This window comes from Erinaceus europaeus, chromosome 7 (assembly GCF_950295315.1).
Source record: "Erinaceus europaeus chromosome 7, mEriEur2.1, whole genome shotgun sequence".
NCBI lineage: Eukaryota > Metazoa > Chordata > Mammalia > Eulipotyphla > Erinaceidae > Erinaceus > Erinaceus europaeus.
In genome coordinates this window covers 27734655-27760137 of record NC_080168.1, presented here as the reverse complement: position 1 = coordinate 27760137, position 25483 = coordinate 27734655, and the positions used below count along the sequence as shown (strand labels likewise).

Sequence of the window (25483 nt, the reverse complement as noted above, 5' to 3'; positions counted from 1 at the left end):
CTGGATATTAGCTGTAGAAATGGAGAAGAGTGGTGAGATGGTGACTATAGTCTAAAGGTAGAGCTCTTGAGATTTTTAGATTAGAAGGAGAATATGGCCTGAACAATTGAAAGAATGAAATTGCCATTTACTAAGAAGGTGAAACGGAGAGAGAGCTTTGGACTGCATTACTTGACACACCTATGTACATATTTTTTCCCAGGTCTATATTTTCTCTTTTGCATTAGTGACTGTAGCATAGCCAATGACTTCAAATTTTTTAAATTCTTAGTTCTGACAAATAAAATGCATAGAGTTCAATTTTTATTTTATTCAAGGTAATTTTTTTTTGGAGTATGGGGGATAAAATCTACCTGAACAACTGATATGAAGTGAAAGAAGAAATTATCATCCTATCACAGTTGTTCTGGTGGCAAACCTGTCATTTGAGAGGCCAGAAATCTAATAGCGAAGTAGCACATATTTTGAGTTGGAAAGCCAGATATCTCTTCCTTTGAAGTCTGTGGCCTATATAGATGGCCTTCATGGGTGTCTAATGCACATTTGATATTTTCACAGAGCTGTGCAGAATTTGTAAAAAAAATTTTTGAATGTCTCCAGTCCTACATAACCAGTTGATTCATTTCCTTCACTGGCCATTCTAATCTCTCTACTTGTAACTGTGTTAGCTGAGTAAATGTAAAGGATTAGTTGAGCTCACCTTGTGGAATGTTGAAACATACAAGTACCTATTGCTTGAAATTTGTTTATCTATTTACCAAGACGAGGAGAATTTTGATGACCTACTTAAGGAAGTACTTGCAGTTTCCTAAGTATTCCTAATTATGTATTCACCATGCTTGCACTGTTTTGCATACATTGTGATCACTACCAGAAGATTCTCAACGTACTGAACACTAACAAAAAAAAGATTATGTTTTTCAGTGCCCACCAAATCTTCATAAGCAAGATGGATATGCATGCAATCAAAATCAGGTATGCTGGACTGTGAGTTTTCTTTTTTAAATATTTTATTTAATTAGAGAGAGATACCGAAAGATATCACCAGAGCCCTGCTCAGCTCTGGCTTAGTGTGCTGCTGGAGATTTGAACCTGGGACTTGGAACCTCAGACATGAAATTTTTTTTTGCATAACCATTATGCTACTTTCCCAGCCCTAGACTACACAATTTCAATGTAATTTTTGAAAGTTTAGTCTGTGAGTCTTTCACCTAGATAAGTGTATTTTTGAAGGGAAGTTGCTCTTCCAGCAGCTGTGAATTTTTGCAGTGGACTTTTGGTTCCGAGTTATCTCATGTCATAACAAATGCTAAATTTATTTAACTGGTGACTAATTAATGCTATTGAACACAAGGGGGAAAGTAATAGCTGAAGAATGAGGACTCTAATTTATAGAGCTGGGATCATCTTGCAGTAATTTTAGCATTTCTATTATGGGAAAATGTGATGATTTATTATAGTGGGCTTTTTTGTTTGATTTCTTAAAACATATTTACTTCCTGAAACAAAAGTCATTTTGGAATCATCCTTCCATTTTTTATAGTCCCTAAATTATTATTATTATTTATTTTCCTTTTTGTTGCCCTTGTTTTTTATTGTTGTGGTTGTTGATGTCGTCGTTGTTGGTTAGGACAGAGAGTAATGGAGAGAGGAGGGGGAAGAGAGAGGGGGAGAGAAAGAGAGACACCTGCAGACCTGCTTCACTGCCTGTGAAGCGACTCCCCTGCAGGTGGGGAGCCAGGGCTCTAACCAGGATCCTTACACGGGTCCTTGACCCGCTGCACTACTTACTGCCTGACCCCCAGTTCTTAAAATTTTTAAATTTTACATGGTGTTTTCTAATAGCCATGAAGTCTGTTCTTGAGTTTTGGATTTTTGATTGTCCTTGTCTGCTTTTAAAATGTTTGTCAGTTTTCTGTTGCTCCCAGTCTGATGAAAATACTAAGGTACCAAATGAGAAAGACTCATATAAAACAAAACGAAAAATAAAAGGTGACCTTATAGGAAAATAAAGGGAGGGGGAACAGGACCTCCTCCTGGCACCTCGTGATGTGTGTGTGTGTGGTGTGTGTCTGTCCACAGGGCCGCTGCTACAACGGGGAGTGCAAGACCCGGGATAACCAGTGTCAGTACATCTGGGGCACAAGTAGGTCACGGCTCCCTCCTTGACGTTACACACCGTTGTCTCTAAGGTTGTTCTTCACTGTCCATCTTGATGGAAAAAGATTAATAGTTTGGAGTGACATCCAGAAATCTAGACAAGTGTAATAGTAGAACACTGTGAATCCAAGTTAAGGGACTTGGCATCAGACCCCGGTAGTATGGTTCAGTGGTTTGAGCTATATGAAGAGGGATGTTACATTTGCTTGCTAGGAGAAGATTGAGAGCAGTCACTTATAAGATTTAATTTTGTACCTTGCATTAAGTATGCACTTCCCCAAATTAGCTCTCAGGCATTGCACCCCGCACTTAGTTGTTAAATTCTGTAATTAACTCGTTCAGTTTGATAGGCAGGCCCTTCATGAGACACAGATCACAACTCAGGTCCATGATCAGCAAATTCCCCAGATGTTAATGCGCACATTCTGTTTCTAACATTTCAGCCTTCGCCAGTGAATTTTGGTTCTTGAGGGTCAAGTCAGAGGAGAGGAACATGCTGGTTAAGTCTGGGTTTAACTAAAATCAAAGACAACGGAAAAAGAGAACCAAGTCCCTATACTATAAGTTCAGTGTTATTCAATAAATAATTGGAAATTCACTGTCAGTTCTTCAGTTTGAGTAAAACAAAAACAAAAACAATAGAGACATAGTTGTCTTCTAATGTCATAAATATCAAAACACAAGGGTCGACATAAAATCTCAGAGGGCTTAAGACTTCCTGTATCACTTAATATTAACATAAAACAGTATTATGAATGTTTATTAGTTTTCTGAATGTCCACTGATTCCTACTGATTTCTATCATTCTTAAGCTTAACAGTGAGAACTGGAATAATTTTGCTTCTCATATTAAAAAATGGTGGTATGGGAGTTGGTCAGGTGGTAGAGCAGTGGGTTAAGCACATGTGGCACAAAGCTCAAGGACCAGTGTAAGGATCCCGGTTCGAGCCCCCACTCCCCACCTGCAGGGGAGTCACTTCACAGATGGTGAATGAAGTAGGTCTGCAGGTGTCTGTCTTTCTCTCCCCCTCTCTGTCTTCTCCTCCTGTCTCCATTTCTCTCTGACCTATCCAACAGCTATGACATCAGTAACAACAACAATAATAACTACAATAAAGCAAGGGCAACAAAGGGGAAAATAAATAAATATTTTAAAAAAGATTTTAAAATGGTGGTGAGTTGGAACTGTTTTGCATTAGCTTGCAAGTCAGTTACATTTTCAGAAACTTTAGAAGGCAGTTGACATTATATTGATAGCTTAAAATGAAGCTTAAAAAGTATCAGACTGTGGAAACTTAGCGGGGGAGATAGCATAATGTTTATGCAAAGAAACTCTTATGCCTGAGGCTCCAAGGTCCCAGGTTCAGTCCCCTGCACCACCGTAATCCAGAGGTGCCCTAGGGGGAAAACAAGAAGAAAAATATTACAATATGGAAATCATCAAGTGTTATAAATCCAAATGTGTGTTTTTCTTTTTCTGAAAAGCCTATTGTTAAATATTTCCTGGCACACTTCTGGTCGTGGGTAGCGTAGAGAACTAAAATTCATTTTCTCCTCTTGTTTTCAAAAGAGGCTTCAGGGTCCGACAAGTTCTGTTATGAAAAGCTGAATACAGAAGGTACTGAGAAGGGCAACTGTGGCAAGGATAGAGACCGGTGGATTCAGTGCAGCAAACAGTGAGTGTCGACTTTGGGGCATGATTGGGTGTGGTTAGAAACCCTGAGTCAGGTGCAGAATGGACCACAGTTAATGTTACTCATTTTAAATAAATCTTCTATTAAAATATTGAAGTGTGAATTTTGAAAATTCATTAGTTTTCTTTCTTCTTTTTTTTTTTCCTCTATGATTATCATTGGGGCTCAGTGCCTGCACTATGAATCCACTGCTCCTTGAGGCCTTTTTTTTTTTTTTCATTGTATGGAACAGAGAGAAATGAGAAAGGAGGGTAGACAGACACAGAAAAGAGGAGGAAAAGATAGACACCTGCAGACCTGCTTCACCACCTGTGAAGCAACCCCCTTGCAGGTGGGGAGCAGGGGCTCGAACCATGATCCTTGCACAAGTTCCTTGCACTTTGTGCTATGTGTACTTAGCCTGGTGTGTCACTGCCCGGCCCCCAATTCATTAGTTTTTCTTTTTTTTTTTTTAAGAGACAAATGACTGTTGAATAAACTATTTCTGTGACAGAAATTTTCATGCTTTAATTTGCTTGATACTTGTTTAATACTGGATTTTTTTAGGTGATCATTTTAGTTTGTCTTAAAAATTATATATTTTGTAATTTCACATTGTTTTACTGAATTAGAAGATTTCAAGGGTATAGGTTCACACACACACACACACACACACACACACACACATACAGACACACACAGACACACACACACACATTTTCTAGATGACATGGGCTATAATCCTACTAGTATGTCCAGGGTTTTACAAAGTGAAATTTAGGGCAGCCAGGTGATGGCACACTCAATTGAGTGCTCACATAACAGTGCACAAGGACCCAGGTGCAAGCCCTTGCTCCCCATCTGTGGGGTGGGGGTGGGGGGATAGGAAGTTTGGAAACCCATGAGCAATGATGCAAGTCTGCAGGTGTCTCTCTCTCTCTCCTTCCCTCTCATTGCTTTCCCTCTTGATTTCTCTCTACTTCTACCCAAACATAAATAAAATGAAATAAAATACAGCAGATGGGGGGGAGGTGATAACACCTGGTTGATCGCACATGTTACAATGTGCAAGGACCCAGATTTGAGCCCCCAGTCCCCAGCTGCAAGGGGAAAGCTTTGCGAGTGGTGAAGCAGCATCGCAGGTGTCTCTCTATCATCCCCTTCCCTCTTGATTTCTGGCTGTCTTTATTCAAAAATAAATAGAGATAAATAGAAATAATAAATAGAGATAATACAGAAAATTAAAATAAATGCATAAAATACAAATTGAATTATATATTTTATGGATCATTTAGTGTGAAATAAGATTTTAATACTTTTATGAATGTAGAATCATTTTATTTAAATATCTAATGTATTTCAGAATTTTTTCAGGGCCAGATGGTGGCACACCTGGTTGAGCACACATGTTACAATGCCGAAGGACCCGGGTTTGAGCCCCCAGTTCCCCCCTGCAGGGGGAAAGCTTTAGGAGTGGTAAAACAGTGTTACAGGTGTCTGTCTCTCTCCCCTCTCTATCATTCCCTTCCCTCTCAATTTCTGGCTGTCTCCAATAAACACATAAAGATAATAAAATTTTAAGTAATTTTTGCCCTTCTAAAAGAATATTGGAAGAATCTCTATTCTTGAAATGAGATGCTTCTCCAGAGTAATTGATGGTAATTTCCTTCAATAGTAGAGGAGAGTTAAAAGTGTGATTATATAGAATACTGAGTTTAACTCAATGGCTTGGATCTATTGGACTATTATGTTATAGGTCAAAGCTCCTTCACTTTTCTCCATAGCAATGCTTCTACAGCCATTTTCCCCTCTTTTTGCCTTTCTCTTTTTTATTTGATAGGCTAGAGAGAAATTGAGTGGGGAGGGGGAGATAGAGAGGGAGAGAGAATGAGAGTCACCTGCGGACCTGATTTACCACTTTCTGTCTGCTGGTGGGGAGCAGGGGTCCGAACCCAGGTCCTTAGGCATAGTAATGTGTGTGCTTAATTGAGTGCTCCATCATTTGGCCCCCTCTTCTTTCAGTTTTGAAGTGGAGTGGGGATTTTATTTCTGTAGTTAAAAATCTCTGTGTAATTCTTTATGAAAATTAGCAATTCTCTGTATGGATTCCCTGTTTTGATGTGTCACCTTAATTCTTTTTAAATTTTTTTTTAAATTATTTTTTTGTTTATTTAATGGATAGAGACAACCAGTAGTTGAGAGGAAGGAAAAGATAGAGAGGGGGAGAGAGAGAGAGAGAGAGAGAGAGAGACCTGCAGCCCTGCTTCACCACTTGTGAAGCTTCCCTCCTTTGCAGGGGTTTGAACCCAGGTCCTTTCACATTGTAACATGCGTGCTCAACCAGGTGCACCATCACTCTACCCCTGTCACATTACTTGTTTTCTTATCTCTTTATTGGGGTATTAATGGTTTACAGTTGATGGTAAAATACAATAGTTGTACATGCATAGCAGTTCCCAGATTTCCACATAACAATTCAACCCCCACTAGGCCGTCCTGTGCCATCATGATCAAGGACCCGAACCCCCCTCCATCCCACCCCAGAGTCTTTTGGTGCAATATACCAACTCCAGTCCAGTTTCTGCTTTCTGTTTTCTCTTCTGATCTTGTTTTTTCAACTTCTGTCTGAGAGTGAGATCATCCCATATCCAGCCTTCAGTTTCTGACTTATCTCACTTAACATGATTTCTTTAAGTTCCATCCAAGATGGATTGGAAATGGTGAAATCACCATTTTTAATTGCTGGGTATTTCATTGTGTATATGTACCACAACTTATTCAGCTACTCATCTGTTGTTGGACACCTGTGTTGCTTCCTGGTTTTGGCTATTATAAATTGTGCTGCTATGAACATAGGTAAATTGTTTTGGATGGGTGTGTTGAGTTCCTTAGGATATATCCCCAGGAGAGGAATTGAAGGGCCATAGAGTAGGTCCACTTATAGCTTTTGGAGAATTCTCCAGACTTCTGTCCACAGGGAACCAATTTATATTCCCACCAGCAGTGCTGAGGGCTCCTTTGTCCCCACAGCTTCTCCAGCATTTGTTGCTGCTACCCTTTTCTGATATATGACATTCTCATGGGAGTGAAGTATGGTATCTCATTGTTGTCTGTATTTGCATTTCTCTGACCATCTATGGCTTGCATCATTTTTCGAATGTTTTTTGGCCTTTAGAATCTCTTCTATGTAGAATATCCTACTCATATCCTCTCCCCATTTTTGGATGGGTCATTTGTTTTCTTGCTGCGTTTGGTGAGTTCTTATATATTTTGGTTTTTAGCCTTTTGTCTGATGTATGGCATGCAAAGATCTCCCATTCTGTCGGAGGTCTATTTATTTGAGTGGTGGTTTCTTTTGCTGTGCAAAAGCTTTTTAATTTGATGTAGTCCCAATATTTATTTTTGATTTAGTCTTCTTTATAATTGGATTCATATCATTGAAGATGCCTTTAAAATTTAGATGGAAAAGAGTTCTGCCGATATTTTTCTCTAAGTATTTGATAGCTTCTGGTCTAACGTGAGTCTGTTGACTTCATTCTTTGACCATTTTTAGGAGTTCATTGTTGTTTAAGAGCTCAACTGGAGATAGTTGGATAAATCATTTGATAGTGTCAACAAGAACCCTTATAATTCTTGCCCCTTTGCTTTGTAGTCTTAGCATGCTAAATTTTTAATCTTAGATTTGTAAATTCATAACTGCAAGGTGGATACAAAGACATCATATTCAGAGACAAGAGGTAGAAGTCAAAGTTCTCTCTCAGGCTCTAACTTTTCTTCAACTTCTATTCTTTGGGACCACTCTTAGCTCTAAGAGGAGGGAAAAGAGGATAAGTACTGAAGTGAGTCTAGGGAATTGCAATTCCTGATTTAGACACCAGTCATGACCCATCTTTCATGGAGCTTTGCTTCATAAAACAAGCTGTGATATTGGTACCAGGGAAGGAGAGGGACATGAAGGAGATTTCAGGGAAGGAAATCTGAGCAGTTTTGTTTAGAAGGAAAGAATATCTCAGTTTTTTGTACATAGGTGGATCGAGATAGATTTGATTATTTTGAGCATAATTCCTCTTATCTCGTCTTTGTTCTGTTTTTTTTTTTTTTAACCTGTTCAGTGATGTCTTCTGTGGATTTTTACTCTGTACCAACCTTACACGAGCACCGCGCATTGGTCAACTGCAGGGTGAGATCATCCCAACTTCTTTCTACCATCAAGGTCGAGTGATTGACTGCAGGTAACATATCAAATCTTGAAATACCTAATGAGTCATGAGAATTACAAATTTAGTAAGATCATGGGCAAGTTTTTTTAATTTTTCATAAGAGTAATGTTGACTTATCATATTTTGAGAGTCACATATTTATTTAGACAAAGCTGTTTTGCTTGCATATTATATTGGTCAGATATTTTAGTAGTTATTAGTAGGGAAGCAATTTTTGTACCCATTATTCTTCAGAGTAAAATCATGGTACCTGTTTTAACTCATAATTTAGTCGTCAAGTATTAAAATAGTTATTATTTATACACTGTGTATGCAGTTTTTAATATTTTTTCTTAATTATCTTTATTTGATAGAGACAGCCAGAAATTGAGAGGAAGAGATAGATAGAGAGGGAGAGAGACAGAGAGATAGCTGCAGACCAGTTTCACCACTCTTGTGGATGGGGACAGGGGTTTGAACCTAGATCCTTAAACATTGTAACATGTGCACTCATCCAGGTGCACCACCACCCAGCCCTGTGTATGCATTTTGTGACCAAAGAATGAGTTTATCCAATACATGATGTACCATGAGTCTGCTTTGGAAGATGATTTAGTGAATACTCAATAATGTATAAAATCGTACTTATAGGTATAGACAAGCTTTAGATTTATGTGAAACTTATTGTTATATGACATAGTCATATCCATATTCCAAAGAAGCACTGTTCCCTTCATATTAATCATAAATCTAAGATGTTGTACTCTCATTCAAATGGTATTGTTGTTGTCCAAACTACTTGGGAGAATCCCTCTATAGTATCACCTTAAGCATCTGGTTTTTCCCTAGAGTAAACCTTCATTTTATATGAGTGAATGTAAGATTTGGAACAATACACAAGTTGGGTGGGGAAACAGCATAATGGTTATGCAAAAGACTTGCATACCTGTGTCTATGAGGTCCCAGGCTCAATCCCCAGCACCACCGCAATCCAGAGCTGAACAGTATTCTGGTCAATTTCTTTGTAACTTTCTCATTAAAATAAATATTTTTAAAAGACAAACAACAAAAATTTAAAAGTACACAAATAAACTATGAACAAAATTAAATATATTTACTGGCTAACCAAATTGGATAATTGTGTCTAGCTGAAATTATTGCTGTTTTTCTATCTTTTAAATAGCTCTAAAGGCAGTTCTAACAAGATCTTAGACAATAAAATCCTTCATGGAATATATTTACAACATTTAAATTAAGTAACCTTGAGCCACAGAAGGTAATTGTAAGTTTTTAAGTGTTCTGTTTTTAAATATAATGGCCTCATTAAATTATATAAATTATATAATTATATTCTAAACTAATATATTTGTAAAAAAAAATAGTTACCAAGATACTCTGCTATTACAGAATTGATTATTATTCAAATTGTCCCTAACTTTTAAAATGTTTAAATATAGGTGGAAAAGAAGTAGGTTTGCTTTTTAAAGTAATGATGAATCCAATCATTTAATAACAATAATTTTGAAGTATTTTTATTAGCTGTTTTCACTCAACATCTGCTTTTTTTCCCTACTAATACACATCTGAAGGCCTTTGAGAAAGAAGATAAGAATTCTTCTGTTGAGGACCAGTGAAGTAGCTCACCTGAATAATATTTTGCTTTGCCAGCTGTGCGGCCTGGCTTTGAACCCACCACATTGAAGGAAGTTTTGGTTCATGGTTTCTTTCATTCTCTGCTTCGGCCGGCCCTCTCCTCTGTTTCTATCTAAATGACAAAGCAGACAAACAAACAAAACAGACTGCTTCTCTTATTCCTTTGCAAGCACCTTTTCTGTCAGTGTTGGTCTCCAAAGCAGGTGAAGATTTAAAACACACTTTGCACATTTGACATTTTTTATTACCTTTATTATTTTTTATTAGTGATTTAATAATGATGAACAAGATTGTAAAATAACGGGGATGCAGTTCCACACAGTTCTCAACATCAGAGTTCTGTGTCTGACATTTATCTTTCTGGTGATGTGAAGTACACTGATAATGAAAGAGAGTTTGATGCAGCATATTCTGTTACTGAGGAAAGGAAGTGAAAAATGGAGAGAAACTATGTTGCCCGCAAAAGTCTCTTCACGTTCACTCATGAAGGGCAGCCTCCCTGATTGTGATGTTATGTTTCGAACTATGGTGCTAATGATTCCATGGATGACTCTTTCTTTCTAGTGGTGCCCATGTGGTTTTAGATGATGATACAGATGTGGGTTATGTAGAAGATGGAACACCATGTGGCCCATCTATGATGTGTTTAGACCGGAAGTGCTTGCAGATTCAGGCTCTGAATATGAGCAGCTGTCCACTCGATTCCAAGGGTAAAGTCTGTTCAGGCCATGGGGTAAGTAGATAAAAGTGGTCAAGTTCATATCTTCTTTGGCAGTCTGATACTCAACGGTGGTTAAACATTTACTCTTGACTGTTGCCACTATCTCTGTATGCCCTGACAATGATTACTCCCCTAATATTCTTACCTGCTAAGAATAACTCCCACATTGGTTACGTTTTAGTTTGGTTTTTTTTTTTAACCACTGACTATTTTTTTACTTTTTATTTATTATTTATTATGGAGTAGAGACAGTATTTTGGTCAATGTCTCCCAGTCTTTTTAAACTTCTGTCAGCATCTCTTGGGCATAGTATCTGTTAATATCTTGAATTAACAAGCATATATGTTTTAAAGTATGTACCTAGGAGCAGTTACTTCTGAAAATACTGTAGATTGTACTTAAATAATACCAACATGGGACCAGGAAAGATAATTCAGTGGTGGAGTTATGCATGCAAGAGGTGATCTGGTTAAAAATAATAACAATAAAATAAAGAGAATATCAGTACATACATAGTTATCATGAGTCATACATCAAAATATTCTTCCTTTTAATTTTTGTTTTGATTTTTCTATAATTAACTGAAAACCACCATTTAATATTCTGACCTATATATTGTTATCCCTGTCTGGTACTCACCTTATTAATTATTCTAAATGGATTAAATGTTCTGTCTTTGTTCTTTACAGGTGTGTAGCAATGAAGCCACCTGTATCTGTGACTTTACTTGGGCAGGGACAGACTGTAGCATCCGGGATCCAGTGAGGAACCTTCACCCCCCCAAGGATGAAGGACCCAAGGGTTTGTGTGATTTCAGTTTCAATTCCTGCATTCTGAATTCATTGGCTCTCTCGCAGTAATACCAATCTAAGAATAGCTTTAAAGGGAGACATGTAAGAATTTTTTTTACATTCATACATGGAGTTTATATTACTGCACAGTACAGGATCTTAGTATATCAGATAGAAAAGCCTGCTTGAATTACCAATCCATCTGGAACTGAAGTTAGAAAGAAGTGAAAGTAGCCATTTATTTTTCTTCTGGTCTCCTATCTTTCCCTAAAATCTTATTATTTTTTTATGGTCACAAATATCAATTATTTTATAGCTTGTCTAAGTTATTCCAGTTTCCTAGTGAACAAAATATTTTTTTACTAACAAGAGATCCTGACCATTAATCAATATTTAAATTCCTCCATATGGAAATAGTTGTCATCTATTCTCACTGTAAAGGCATTTTGGATAAGGAAGAAATTGAAATTCATCACACAACTTTAATTCTTAAAACAAAACAAAAAAAGTGACAGTCTAGATCTTTATCTCAACCATTCATTAAACAGAGAGGAATTAAGAGTTTCATCGGCCACCTGGAATCATCTTCACCTGACATAGGAGAAAGCCAAGTCCTGAGGTCAAGCGACACCCTAAGGTTATCGGATATCAGAAGCACAACAGGTGCCAGGCACCAAGTATCTGACCTTTCTTCCATGCCATCGCTACTACAATACATAGTCTATGTTGTCACGGATATGGTAGTCATGATGGCATCATTCTCCTCATTCTCCCTCCTTCATATGATTTTTCAAAGATCTAGTAAAGCCATCAGTTGCATTAGGCTTGGGGCAGCTACTATAGCATGTTATCAGAGAAACCAAGATAGCACTAGAATTAATATACTCCAGTGACCCCGATAGCAGGCTCTTTTTACAGTACTGCTAGAAGTATTTTATAAATAACTGCCATTCATTTCTCCTACAGGCAGGAAAATACATGTTGTGATAGTATTGTAACCTGCTTAGGCCTGGATGAAAGTTCTTCTAAGTTCTTTGAAATTGAGTAATGTCCGTAAGGGAGAATATAACTTCAAAAGCACATGAAGCTTTATTCTCCTAAATTCCTGAAGAGATTTCGAAAGATTTGCATACATGTGTATTGTGCAGTAATAGGGGGTGTGTGAAAACACTTTTCATACATTTTCTTAATATACTCATGATATTAGAATTCTATAAGAGTCACAGTCACACCCTCACAATCTATTTCTAGTCTCCTATTTTAAAAAGCGAACCAAGTATGCTTTTATATTTAGTCTTTTGTTAGTTCAAAACTGGAACAAAAAATTCTTGGATCCACCTTCAGAAGTTAGATTTAGAAGGAAAAAAATAAAAATCTGGCTTGATAAAAGGAGAGTCTCATTCTTTCCAGATTTTCTTTCCATAGTGTGTCTGTAATTCACTTAAAGGTATAGATGCTATTTTCTTTAAATGGTGCATCAAGATGCCTCAGCAGAGACGAATTAGCTTAGACTCTGTCTTTTCTCATTAGGACAGAGAGTTAGTAAATTGGTTGATTCTTCTCCCTTGCCGTCACAACTCATGCCTAGCAAACTTCTTTGGAGGCATAAAGTCAACAACTACACTCTAGAAAAGATGGAATTCACAACTGCTTTTTACTTAATTTTTTTTTTTGCTTCCTCTCCAATTAATATGTTCTTTTAAATTTTTTTATTATCTTTATTTATTTATTGGATAGAGATAGCCAGAAATTGAGAGGGAAGGGGGAAATAATGAGGGGGAGTGACAGAGAGACACCTGCAGCCCCGCTTCACCACTTGCAAAGCTTTCCCCCTGCAGGTAGAGACCGGGGGGCTCAAACCTGGGTCCTTGTGCATTGTAACATGTGCACTCAACCAGGTGCACCACCACCTGGCCCCTAATCAATATGTTCTGTTTTATATTATCCTTTGACAATAACGCTGTGATTATTCAAGCAAGAGATATTTATTGTAGAAATTTTTCAAGATAAAGCAAAGATTTAAAATAAAATTTAAAAACCCACAACGACCCTGGGTCCATGCTCCCAGAGGGATAGAGAATGGGAAAGCTAGCGGGGAGGGGGTGGGATATAAAGATTGGGTGGTGGGAATTGTGTGGAGTTGTACTCCCCCCATCCTATGATTTTGTTAATGTCTCCTTTCTAAAATAAAATAAAATAAAATAAAAAATAATTTAAAAAAATAAAAAATTGAAAATCAACATGTACTTTCATCCCATAATGCACAGGGAAGCAATATGAACATTCTGAAATACCTTTTTCTTGTTGTGTATCATACTTTTTCATTTTTGTATGATTTCTTTTTATTTATGACAAGCAGAGAGAGGAAGGGGGAGGGAGGGAGAGAGAGAGAAAAAAAAAAACACTAGGGCATCACTGCAATTACTTTACATGCAATTATGAGGGTCAAACTCAAAAGCTCTGACTTTGAGTCCAACTCTGTCCACTGCATCACCTCCCAGATTGCAGATAATTTTTCATTTTCAATGAACATAATAATACAATTAGAAAAGCAGTATTTCATAGTTCTAAAATTGCTGAACTGCTGCAATGCTAATATATCCTCTTGATTAAATTGAAAATGTCACTACTTGACAGAAATGAAGAGCAGTTTTTGTTGATTAAAATTTTCAAATTGTGAACAGTTTTAGTATAATTAAAAATAGCTCTGTCTGTAATAATATGCTATCAGTGTATAGGGAGACCTGTTATTATACTCTTAAAGTGGGAAAGACCAAAAGTGAAGTTTTTGAGGAGTCAGGTCGTGGCACACCTAGTTGAGCACACATGTTTCAGTGCTCAAGGACCTGGGTTCGAGCCCCCGCTCCCTGCATGCAGGGGGAAAGCTTGGCTTGGCAGGTGGTAAAATAGTGCTGTGAATATATCTATTTTTCTCTGTCTTTCTACCTCCCCTTCCCTCTTGATTTCTGGCTGTCTCTATCCAGTAAATAAAGATACTTATAAAAAAATTTAAAAAAAGAAAAAAGTAAAGCTTTTAATACTTTTTAAGTTTTATAATTCTTTATATTCTGATAAAAAGAATATAAGAGAGAGATTCTGTTTTATCCAGATCCAATTTTATCCAGATAGCAGAAATTTATTGACTATTATTTTTTTAAAAAACAGCATATCCTCAGCACATAGTAGGTGCTCAATAAATGTTACATCACTAGTCTTTGAGAATGCATTAAAAAATGAAATGGTATATGCTCATGGCTTTTTAATTTTTCACTGACCTTTTGTTGTTTTGTCTTGTTGAAGAGTAACAACAGGTAGTATACTCGAAGTATTGAAACAGTAATTTTTAAAAATAAATAATTTATTTAATTATTTCCTTTTTTGCCCTTGTTTTATTGTTGTAGTTATTATTGTTGTTGTTATTAATGTTGTTGTTGGAGAGGATTGGAAGACAGAGAAGGGGGAGAGAAAGGTAGACACCTGCAGACCTGCTTCACCGCTTGTGAAGCGACTCCCCTGCAGGTGGGGAGCCGGGGACTCGAACTGGGATCCTTAGTTTTTCAGGTTTTAAGTTCAGCAACTAGTGAGATATGAAGTTTTTTTTTTTTCTGTAACAGCATCTGTTGCATATATATATATATGCAGTGTTATTGCTGAGGTTAAGTGCCTGCACAACTCCACTGTTGTGGGCAGCCTTTATCCCTGTTTCTTTGATAGAGGATGTGATAGAGATAGCTAGATAGCTAACTGGATGGATGGATGGATGGATGGATGGATGGATGGATGGATGGATGGATGGATGGATGGAGAGACATCTGCATTATTGCTGTATTTCTTGTGAAGCTTCCCTTCTGCTAGTGGAGACTGACTGTTGAATCCAGGTCTTCACACAGGGTAACAAGTGGGCTCTGGGAGTCGGGCAGTAGCGCAGCAGATTAAGTGCAGGTGGCGCAAAGCGCAAGGACCGGCATAATGATCCGGGTTCGAGCCCCAGGCTCCCCCACCTGTAGGGGAGTCACTTCACAAGCGGTGAAGGTCTGTAGGTGTCCACCTTTCTCTCCCTGCTCTGTCTTCCCCTCCTCTCTCCATTTCTCTCTATCCTATCCAACAACGACATTAATGACAACAACAATAATAACTACAACAATAAAACAATAAGCGCAACAAAAGGGAATAAATAAGTATTTTTTAAAAAAAAATAATCTAAAAGGAGTCGGGCGGTAGCGGGTTAAGCGCATATGGCGCAAAGCGCAAGGACTGACATAAGGATCCTAGTTGGAGCCCCTGCCTCCCCACCTGCAGGGGAGTCGCTTCACAAGCAGTGCAGCAGGTCTGCAGGTGTCTATCCTTCTCTCCCCCTCTCTGTCTTCCCTTCCTCTCTGCATTTCTCTCTGTCCTATCCAATGACAACAACAATAATAACTACAACAACAATGAAGGGCAACAAAAGGGAATAAATAAATAAATATTTTTAAAAAGTGATTGAGGTATGATACTACCCAACCTAGCTGTATATTCCTTTTCAGAATTGACTTGGTTAGGTTGATAGTTTCCTTATTAAGGACAGTGCTTAAACACCCCCAGATCATCAGCATATATAATGAGCTACAGCCACAGTGGTGTGGCCTGTCTTATCTGTGAAGGATTTTGTGTGCAAATACAGTTAAAGAATATTAAAATTATCTAGGTTATTTAATTTCAATGTGATTCTGTTATAAGGGGGAAAAATTCAGAAGTAAAATGAAAGCACTGCCTTTTTGTCATGAACATGGGCTTGGAAGATACATTAATACCCATCTGCCACCGTTTGGATCAAGACTAGATTATAAAAATAGGCAAATTCTGTCAATCTGTTATCACTGACTTGAAGATATTGGAAATGAGCCAATATGCTTTGGGTGTTTCATTTATCATAATTCTAAGTTTCTGGAAGAATAAAAATTCAGCCTTGTTCAGTTCCTGGTGCCACGAAAAGCCAGAACTGATTAGTGTTCCAGTAGGAAAAAAAAAAATCAGTTTCTCTATCCAAGTAGGAACTGAAAACTCACATGAAGTGTTTGTCTTTGAAGATACTCTATATTCACTGAATTTGTTCACTGTTGACTCACAATTTGCCCCAGATTTCTAGATCAAAATTATTAAAAGACAAGGAAGAAGACAAAGTGAAAAAAAATGAGCAAGAACTTAAAAAAAAACATGTCTTCCTATTGGATTTTATTTCATTCATGAAATAGTTTTCTACATGAATGCTTCTCCATTATTTGCCAGAAGAACTATTATATTACTAGCATTTACTATTTTGAAAGTAATAATTTCTCTGTCTCAGTACATTGTACATTATTCAACCTTTTGCATATATCTTTGGTGACTTCCTTTGTGACTGTAAATTTTTGATTTTTGCCATTGAGGTAAATAGATTAGACATTATAGTTATTATATATGACTATGCTCACATTTCACTTAGTTACTCTCACTGGTAGTGATCTCCTGAATAACTCAATGATTCACTAAGCTTTGTTATTTTCCGTAGTTCTTAGCTTAATTTATTGAATTTCAGAACAATTCTGATCTCTTTATTGACAACAGTGCTTGAAATAATACTTTTATATGAAGCAATTTTTGTTCTTTTTTTTTACATTTGTCTCAGTGTATCTAAGATGAACTTAATTTTTTTAACTTTTTGCAAGTAAGTAATAAATTCTGAGTGTATGTTTAATATATTGAAACATTAAGCTATATAGTGTCTGCATATAATACCAAAATATAAAGAGTATATTTCAAATCTTAAGTTTTAGATAATAATAGATCCCTGCTGAAAGGACTTTGGTTCAACATAGTACAAATGATGCCTTTGATGTCTTCTGTCTTTGAAGTATTAAGACTTGCAGTCCTTTTGGCTCACATGATTCACATGGACAAAATAATGTACTTTCCTATTTTTAGAAACTTTTTGAAACTAAGAAAAATAACCATTCAGTTTGTATATGTCTGAAGCGTGACTTATCTCTGAAAGAATTTTACATATTAAAATAGAAATTCTGAGAAGAGTTTGTATAATGTATAGTCTGTATATTAATGTTATATAATGATTCAGATTTCTCCCTTTTAGTTTATCTGACCCTAATATAGCAGGGAACAAGAGAAAAAAAAGTGGTAATAAGCTAGCAAGCACATCTACAGGGGAAAAGCTTCAGGAGTGGTGAAGCAGGGCTGCAGGTGTCTCTCTGTCTCGTTCCCTCTCTATCTCCCCTGCCCTCTCAATTTCTCTCTGTCTCTATCCAATAATAAAAGACTTAAGTTAAATTATTTTAAAAAAAAGCTAACAAGCACTAGAAATAAATGAGAAAAAAATAAGCAAAAACATACTGTTAGGTTTGCTCATGTCTACAAACAGGGTGGTATAAAAGGTAAGTTGTATCAAAAAGTTAGGGAGCAAAGGTAAGTTTCTAATATGAGGATTGTGTTCTTAATATATCTCTGAGAGTTGCATTTCCACAGCTGGTAGAATGCAACACGTCACCCTGTGCCCTGCAGAGTTCCTAGAACAACCACCACAGCAGAAGGCACTTTGTAGATAACAAATGAGTGAATCAATAGTTAAGTAGAACAGAAGTAAAATAGAAACAGTAAGATGGAAGGAAAAGGGAGGTGAATGGTAGTGCAGCGGGTTAAGCGCATATGGCGCAAAGCACAAGGACCGGTGTAAGGATCCCGGTTCAAGGCCGGCTCCCCACCTACAGGGGAGTCTCTTCACAGGCAGTTAAGCAGGTCTGTAGGTGTCTATCTTTCTCTCCCCCTCTGTCTTCCTCTCCTCTCTCGATTTCTCTCTGTCCTATCCAACGACAGCAATAACAATAATAATAATAACCACAGCAATGATAAAACAACAAAAGGGGAAAAAATGGTCTCCAAGTGCAGTGGATTCGTGGTGCAGGCACAGAGCCCCGGCAATAACCCTGGAGGCAAAAAAAAAAAAAAAAAAAAAAAAAAAAGATGGAAGGAAGATGCGAGATAGTCCATCAACAGTTCAAGATTTTTTTTTTCCCCAGAGAGATGATGAATTCCTTGTAGTTGTGGCAAACAATAGAGACCTCGGTTTTCAAATCTGTTCTCTGTAAAAATCCACCGACCTGTAAGCCACTTAATGAATTCATGTCACTTTGAAAACAGGTTGTATCATAACTGGCAGAGGTACCCATGCTAATTATCATGATATGGAATCAAATAAATTTTATGTGTATTTTCACTGTGGTGAGAGAGAGAATCAAATAAATTTTATGTCTATTTTCACTGTGGTGAGAGAGAGGGAGAGGACAAAGAGGGGTGAGGATACTCTTGTAAAAAGCTCTTTTCTCACTTAATTTTCTCTTGCTTTGGTGTTAAGAATACTTAGCAGTTGAAAATTTGGAGATAATGATTTTTTTTTCTCAGCAGAGGTTTTAGACAATTTGTTTTCTTGAATACAAGTTTGAAGCTATGCAGAAATATCTTGTTCCTCTTACGTTTCAAATACGTACATGAAGGATGGACTGACTAGTTCTCTTGATTCCGTAGTGAGAAAATCTTGTTAAATTGTTATTTTTTAGTCATAATTATTGTAATTTTGAAATTATATTTACTATCACATTTTACAGCCATTTCCTGCAGTGTATAATATAAGACTGAAATAAAAATTGAAGAGGCAATAGTATTTTGTGTATTTTAGTTATGGAAGACAACATCTAAGACTTAAGTGAAAAAGAATGCTATACTTTACCTTAGTTAATTTAGGATGCAGAAATCAATGGTTCTCCTTTTAATATTTATGTATTTATTTAGAATAGATACAGAGAGAAACTGAGAGGGAAGGAAGAGTGGAAGACACACCTAAAGCACTTGTTTCACCACTTGTTAAGCTTCCCTACTGCAGGTGGGGGCTGGGGACGTGAACCTGGGTCCTTGTGCCCTATAATGTGTGCACTTGATCAAATGCCACTGCTCAACCCCAGCAGTGGTTTTCCATTTCCTTCCCTCTTCCCCTTACCTCTCCTTCCCTCCCCTCCCCTCCCCTTCCCTTCCCTTCCCTCTCCTTCCCTTCCCTTCCCTTCCCTCTCCTTCCCTTCCCTTCCCTTCCCTTCCCTTCCCTTCCCTTCCCTTCCCTTCCCTTCCCTTCCCTTCCCTTCCCTTACCTCTCCTTCCCTTCCCTTCCCTTCCCTTCCCTTCCCTTCCCTTCCCTTCCCTTCCCTTCCCTTCCCTTACCTCTCCTTCCCTTCCCTTCCCTTCCCTTCCCTTCCCTTCCCTTCCCTTCCCTTCCCTTCCCTTCCCTTACCTCTCCTTCCCTTCCCTTCCCTTCCCTTACCTCTCCTTCCCTTCCCTTCCCTTCCCTTCCCTTCCCTTCCCTTCCCTTCCCTTACCTTACCTTACCTTACCTCTCCTTCCCTTCCCTTCCCTTACCTCTCCTTCCCTTCCCTTCCCTTCCCTTCCCTCTCCTTCCCTTCCCTTCCCTCTCCTTCCCTTCCCTTCCCTTACCTCTCCTTCCCTTCCCTTCCCTTACCTCTCCTTCCCTTCCCTTCCCTTACCTCTCCTTCCCTTCCCTTCCCTCTCCTTCCCTTCCCTCTCCTTCCCTTCCCTTCCCTTCCCTTCCCTTCCCTTCCCTCTCCTTCCCTTCCCTTCCCTTCCCTTCCCTTCCCTTCCCTTACCTCTCCTTCCCTTCCCTCCCCTCCCCTCCCCTTCCCTCCCCTCCCCTTCCCTCCCTTTCCCTCTCCTCCCCTCCCCTCCCCTCCCCTTCCCTTCCCTCCCCTCCCCTCCCCTCCCCTTCCCTTCCCTTCCTTCCCCTTCCCTTCCCGCTTCTCTCTCTCTCTCTCTCTCTCTCTCTCTCTCTCTCTCTCTCTCTCTCTCTCTCTCTCCCTCTCTCTCCTCCAGGGTTATCACTGGGGCTCAGTGCCAGCACTAAAAATCCACTGCTGCTCGTGGCCATTTTTTACTTGACAGGACAAAGAAAAATTGAGAGAGGAGGGGGAAATATAGAGGGAGAATGGTTTTCTAAGGTCTTAAGAATAAGATATTGCATATAGAGCCCCTTTTGTTTCCATATTTTGCACTATCATGCTTGGAAATATTGCCACCACCTTACCTGTCAGTCTTCTTTTCTTTTCCTTTAACACATCCAGTAGTTCTTGTGTTTGCTGTTGTTTCCTCCATCATTCTTTTTTTTTTTTTTAAAGAACTCGCAGGTTGTGCTTTATTAATGGTTACACTAGAATCTCTCATTGACATTATTTGCCTTGTGACAAAGCAGAGTATTTGCATGGTTGCTCACAGGGCTAGGTATCTCCAGTTCTCTCCTCTTTAGGAAGATATTTCACAGACAAGCAAATGAGAAAATTGTGACTTTGTGTCATGATTCTTTGTTTTGTTGAACCATGTCTCCTAGCACACAATTTGTATGAATGAAGTGTTGTCAAAGCTAATTTTGATGCGTGTTGGTAAAGCGATTTAAAGTCAACACTTTTGGTTTATAAAAGTGAAATAGAGTGCACATATGTCTACATGCTCCTATGTGCACAGACACACATATTCAATCTTAATAGAGTGCACATATGTCTACATGCTCCTATGTGCACAGACACACATATTCAATCTTAATAGAGTGCACATATGTCTACACGCTCCTATGTGCACAGACACACATATTCAATCTGAAGTAATTTTCCTTGGCTTCAGCATTGAACTTCATCTTGCCTTTCTCTCATCACATGCACACTAGAGGTTATAAGCATATACCCCAATACTATGACAGAAACCTAAAATTGCAGAGTTAATTGAAATATTATTTTTCAGGTAAAATAAATCTCTCGATGAAAATGCATTAACTTTTAAAGATATTCTTTTAAAATTGTAAGAATTTTTAGAATTGCTTTTAATAGATGTAACTTCTTCTCACCTTAATTTTACCTTGTTCCCTGTAGGCACTATCACTCAAATGTAGTCCTAATGTGTTTGATAGTACCCGAGATGTATTTTAAGGTAGGAGTGGTCAAGTTTGATGGCAAATTCAAAAACATCTTCATATATCTGCAATATATGATAGATCCTAATTGCAAGTCTTAAGACAAAAACCTCAATGTTGAGTTGACTTCCAAAGCATTTCCTGCATATATTACTTTGTTTATCAGTGAAATGAGTGTGTAATAAATGTCCTCTGTTAAAAAAAAATCTCCATTTTTCCCTCCACACAGTGAACATGGCCACAAGCAGGCTAATAGGTGCCGTGGCAGGCACTATTCTGGCCCTGGGGGTGATTTTTGGAGGCACAGGGTGGGGAATAGAGTAAGCATCCTTCTGAGTTTCAGAGTGTTTCTGTCTGGTTCCTGGTATGTGAGCTGACCCTTGACCCCCACCACCCATGTACTGTCTCATTGCTGTGTTTCCTGTGGTAGTGCAACTTGTGCTGTGATTTGGATGTGTTTGTGTCATGTGGTTTTCTTGTGCAGTGGAGAACCTTCTCCTGTCTGGAACAATGTGGGGCATAAAATATTACTGGGGTGCTTATAATGTCTTCACAGTTAAGGCAGTGGCCCAAAGCTTCTATTACTCTTCCATTTGTCAAAGTAATTTTAAAATAAATTGTGATTTTTGCCATTCACAAAAGATATTTTGTATTTATTAGTATTCTTATAATGATGTTAAGTAACAGTCAAAGCTACATATTCAATGAGGAATTATCAATAATTTGTGTCCTTTTAAAATTAAACTGAATGATAGCCACTAACATTTTCTCCATTTTTTTTCAAGTGATAAAGGAGACTTCGACTTCATCCTTTAAAGGATATTTTTTTAAAAAATGTTATTGTAGATACTGTGTCTTCTTATAAAATAGGCCATTTATTTCAATTAAAAGTTTACATTAATGGGAAGAAGTAGCATTAGAAATGAAGATAACTAATCCGAGGCTTTAACACGTTAAATAAATAGTTATATAATACTTGGTCGCTAACGTTGCCAGTTTAGAATCAAGTGTACTGGGTGTCACCTACTCATTGAGCTCTCACAGAGCCACTGCCTGCTGGTGCCTTTATTTGGACTGCTCTGGACTGACCCACATTCTCAGAATAGCTGTCCCATCTCTGTGGAATACTGCCTTAATGAAATCTCTTATTTGTCGGCTAAAAGATGACCAGGCTTGTCCCCTCTATCTAATTCGAGAACCCATTTATAATCACAGAAATCCCTCCATTTATATAGTGTCTTTTCCATTCACTTTGGTGACTTAAGACTTCACAATGGCCTAGTATCAACAGATGTGCACTAATCAACTAGCCCAAACCATGGACATGCTATTAACATCACTCACAGTCCTCTTTAGCCCTATTACTTGCAGTATATAAATGCTATTTTTATATACTGGGACCAGAGATACAGGCACTAAAATAGCTTGCAGAGGGGGAGAGAATCCATAGATAACACTTTGTATTGAAGATGAGCTTAACCTTCCCTTTCCTGGATAGAGAGAGCATGCTTGATCTTCTAAATCACATCCTCTTGGTGAGGACAGAGTAGCTACGTAACCCAAGGAAAGCTTGACGTGTTGGAATAGCTGTTTTCATTCACCTGATTTGTTAGAAAATGAATGACGGGCCAGGCGGTGGCATACCTGGTTGAGTGCACACGTTTACAATGTACAAAGACCCAGGTTTGAGTCCCCAGTCCCCACCTGCAGGAGGAAAGCTTTGCAAGTGGTCACATAGGGCTACAGGTGTCTCTCTGTCTCTCTCCCTCTCTATCCTCCTCTTCCCTCTCAATTTCTGGCTGTATCTATTCAACAAGTAAATAAAGAAAGATTGAAAAAAATCAAAGAAGGAAAAGAAATGACAGAGGGAACACATTTATGGTAAACAAGGAATTTGTTATATAATATTTCTCTTGAGTCTCTTGATTATATTACATAGCAAAGTAGCTTTCTTTTCCCAAGGGAAAGATTACATAGGACATTTATGTGAAATTGCCCCTTGAAGAAAGGTAGTAGTCAAAAACCATTCCAAAATCCATTTTTAGATTTTTTTACCATAATTGTGTTGTGCTGTAATGTTCTGCCTGAAGAGATGAATTTTAATATTTTCCCTAGAGTCTCAGAGATAAGCAGAATCCAAGACTTTTAATGTAAAGCATGGTCCTTGTTACCTGCACTCATTTCTATTCATCCTTTTCCTAATGTTGTATTTTGTGGCTATTTCTGATTGTGACAGGTAAGTTCATATATATATAAATTTATTTATTTTTTGTAAAAACAGATTTGTCATTCATTTCTGGCTTTTATACTTTTTATCTACTGGTTAACTTTTTCCCCACTAAATGCTAAAATTTTGTCATAATTACTAAAAACATAAATGTTATAAGCCCACATAATATAAATTGCTTTAACACTTCCTAGTGTAACTGATACTATAGTCATTACGTCTTTTTTTTTTTTGGACAGGGGTTTTATTGCTTGTATGTCCATTGTTTAATTATACTGATGGTTATAAATCAGAAATCACTTCTCCCACATTATCCATTGATTACACAACAACAGGCTTTGTTTTCTGAGCTAGTGAAGTAAAAAATAATTTCTAAAGTATAACATATGCAGATTGTACCAAAAAAAAAACCTGACTTTCTATTAAAACGTGAGGAGGCTATGTATAGAGATAGAATGCTGTTTTTAGAGAGCTGGAGCTAGGAAACTTTCTATAAAGGGCCAGTTAGTAATTTGTTTGACCCTGCAGGCTACTAGGTTTCTGTCATAACCTGGAAATTCTGTTGTCTTAGCATGAAAACAGCCATAAACAATACAAACAGATGAGTGTGACTGTGTTCCAATAAAATTTCTTAATAAAGACATGCGTTGGAGCCAGGCTTGACATGTGAGCTGTATGGGGTTGATAATCAATGTATAGTATAAAGTTAAAAATCAGTCAAACAAATCTGTGTTTAGATTTTGCCTCTTGTCATTTTTTTAGCTTCTAGAAGTCTTCTATTTCACCTATTCAGCAGGAATAGCCATAGTTCCTACCTCATATGGTTTCTGTGAGGATCAAATGAGTTTTATGTCAAGTGCTCAGAACTGCACCTGGCACATGGAAAATATTCAAAATATGGTTATTTTCATTGTGATTGGTGTATTGCTAATGACCTCTGAGTTTGTGTTCTTTTGACCTGCTGTGATTAGACATAATTAGACATGTATCACAAGTCCAGGAGCCTGAAGAGATTACAGGACTCCTTCCTTCCACTCAGACTTCCCAACAGGGGTGACTTCTAAGGACAAACATAATGGCCCACACAATTTTAGTGTTGCTGAAGGTGACATCCATTTATGTACACAGTTCGAGGGCACTGATGTGAGCAGAAAAGAGAATTTCTTTTTAACACAGAAATGAGTATCTGCACAAACTTGAGGACGTTCAGGGAACTACTGAAATTGACCTTGTGACTTCTGGAGCAGGGATGTATAGTTAGGATTCAAATTGCCAAATATAAATGTTGACTGTGTTTGAAAGTAATGAAAGGAAGGGTTTTGTATCTGTGTGGAGAGGGTTTATTGGAGAACATTTCAACTCTTACTCAGGCTGTGGGTAGAAACTTCACTTTACATTTTCTTGCTGTCCTTTCTGCCCCTCCCTCTTTAATATATCTCCAAAGTCTCAAATTTCTCTCAGTAGTAAATGGGAACTGGAAAGATAATCTCACTCAAATCTTCTTTTCTTCCAGTTCCTCAGTATTACTCAAATGAGTTTTTCTTTTTTTAATTTTTATTTATTCATTTATTATTGGATAGAAACAGCGACAAATTGAGAGGGGAGAGGGAGATAGAGAGGTAAAGAGACAGAGACACCGGCAGCCCTGATTTACTACTCATGTAGCTTTTCCTCCTGCAGGCAGGGACCAGGAGCTAGAACACTGGCCCTTGCACACTGTAATGTGTGTGCTTAACCAAGTGTGCCACTGCTTGGCCCTTTAGCTGAGTTTTGTGCTTTCGTTTCTCTTGCCTTTGGGACCATGTTTTACTGTTGAAACACCCCGTGTGCCTGTATGGTGAAGACATTTATGTTAGAGAACAAGTCTACAAAGTCAGGTCTATATTGATAATGTCCCCTGATTTCCCTTTAAAACTGATTTATTTATTTAGTTATTAGTGAGAGAGCAAAATGGAGGGAGAGAAAGGAAAGAGAGAGACACAGAGAGTGAAAACCATCACTCTGCCACATACAGTTCTGGGGCTTAAACTCAGGACCTCATACTTGAGAGTCCAACACATTAGCCACCATGTCA

The 25483-nt window shown here is 37.9% G+C and overlaps 1 protein-coding gene across 4 annotated transcripts in view; it reads left to right on the top strand.

Annotated features, from left to right (window-relative positions):
- Nucleotides 1-25483, top strand: part of ADAM23 (ADAM metallopeptidase domain 23) — a 215902-nt gene that overhangs the window by 177861 nt on the left and 12558 nt on the right. For 3 of the 4 annotated variants that reach the window (XM_060194041.1, XM_007520191.3, XM_060194042.1), the window contains exons 19-24: nucleotides 925-975; nucleotides 2083-2146; nucleotides 3731-3836; nucleotides 7946-8065; nucleotides 10250-10418; nucleotides 11096-11207. In XM_060194041.1, coding sequence (XP_060050024.1) covers nucleotides 925-975; nucleotides 2083-2146; nucleotides 3731-3836; nucleotides 7946-8065; nucleotides 10250-10418; nucleotides 11096-11207 — 622 coding nt within the window. Of the gene's footprint in view, nucleotides 1-924; nucleotides 976-2082; nucleotides 2147-3730; nucleotides 3837-7945; nucleotides 8066-10249; nucleotides 10419-11095; nucleotides 11208-21411; nucleotides 21939-25483 lie in introns of those variants that run through there. The other variant, XM_060194043.1, reaches the window with a different exon arrangement.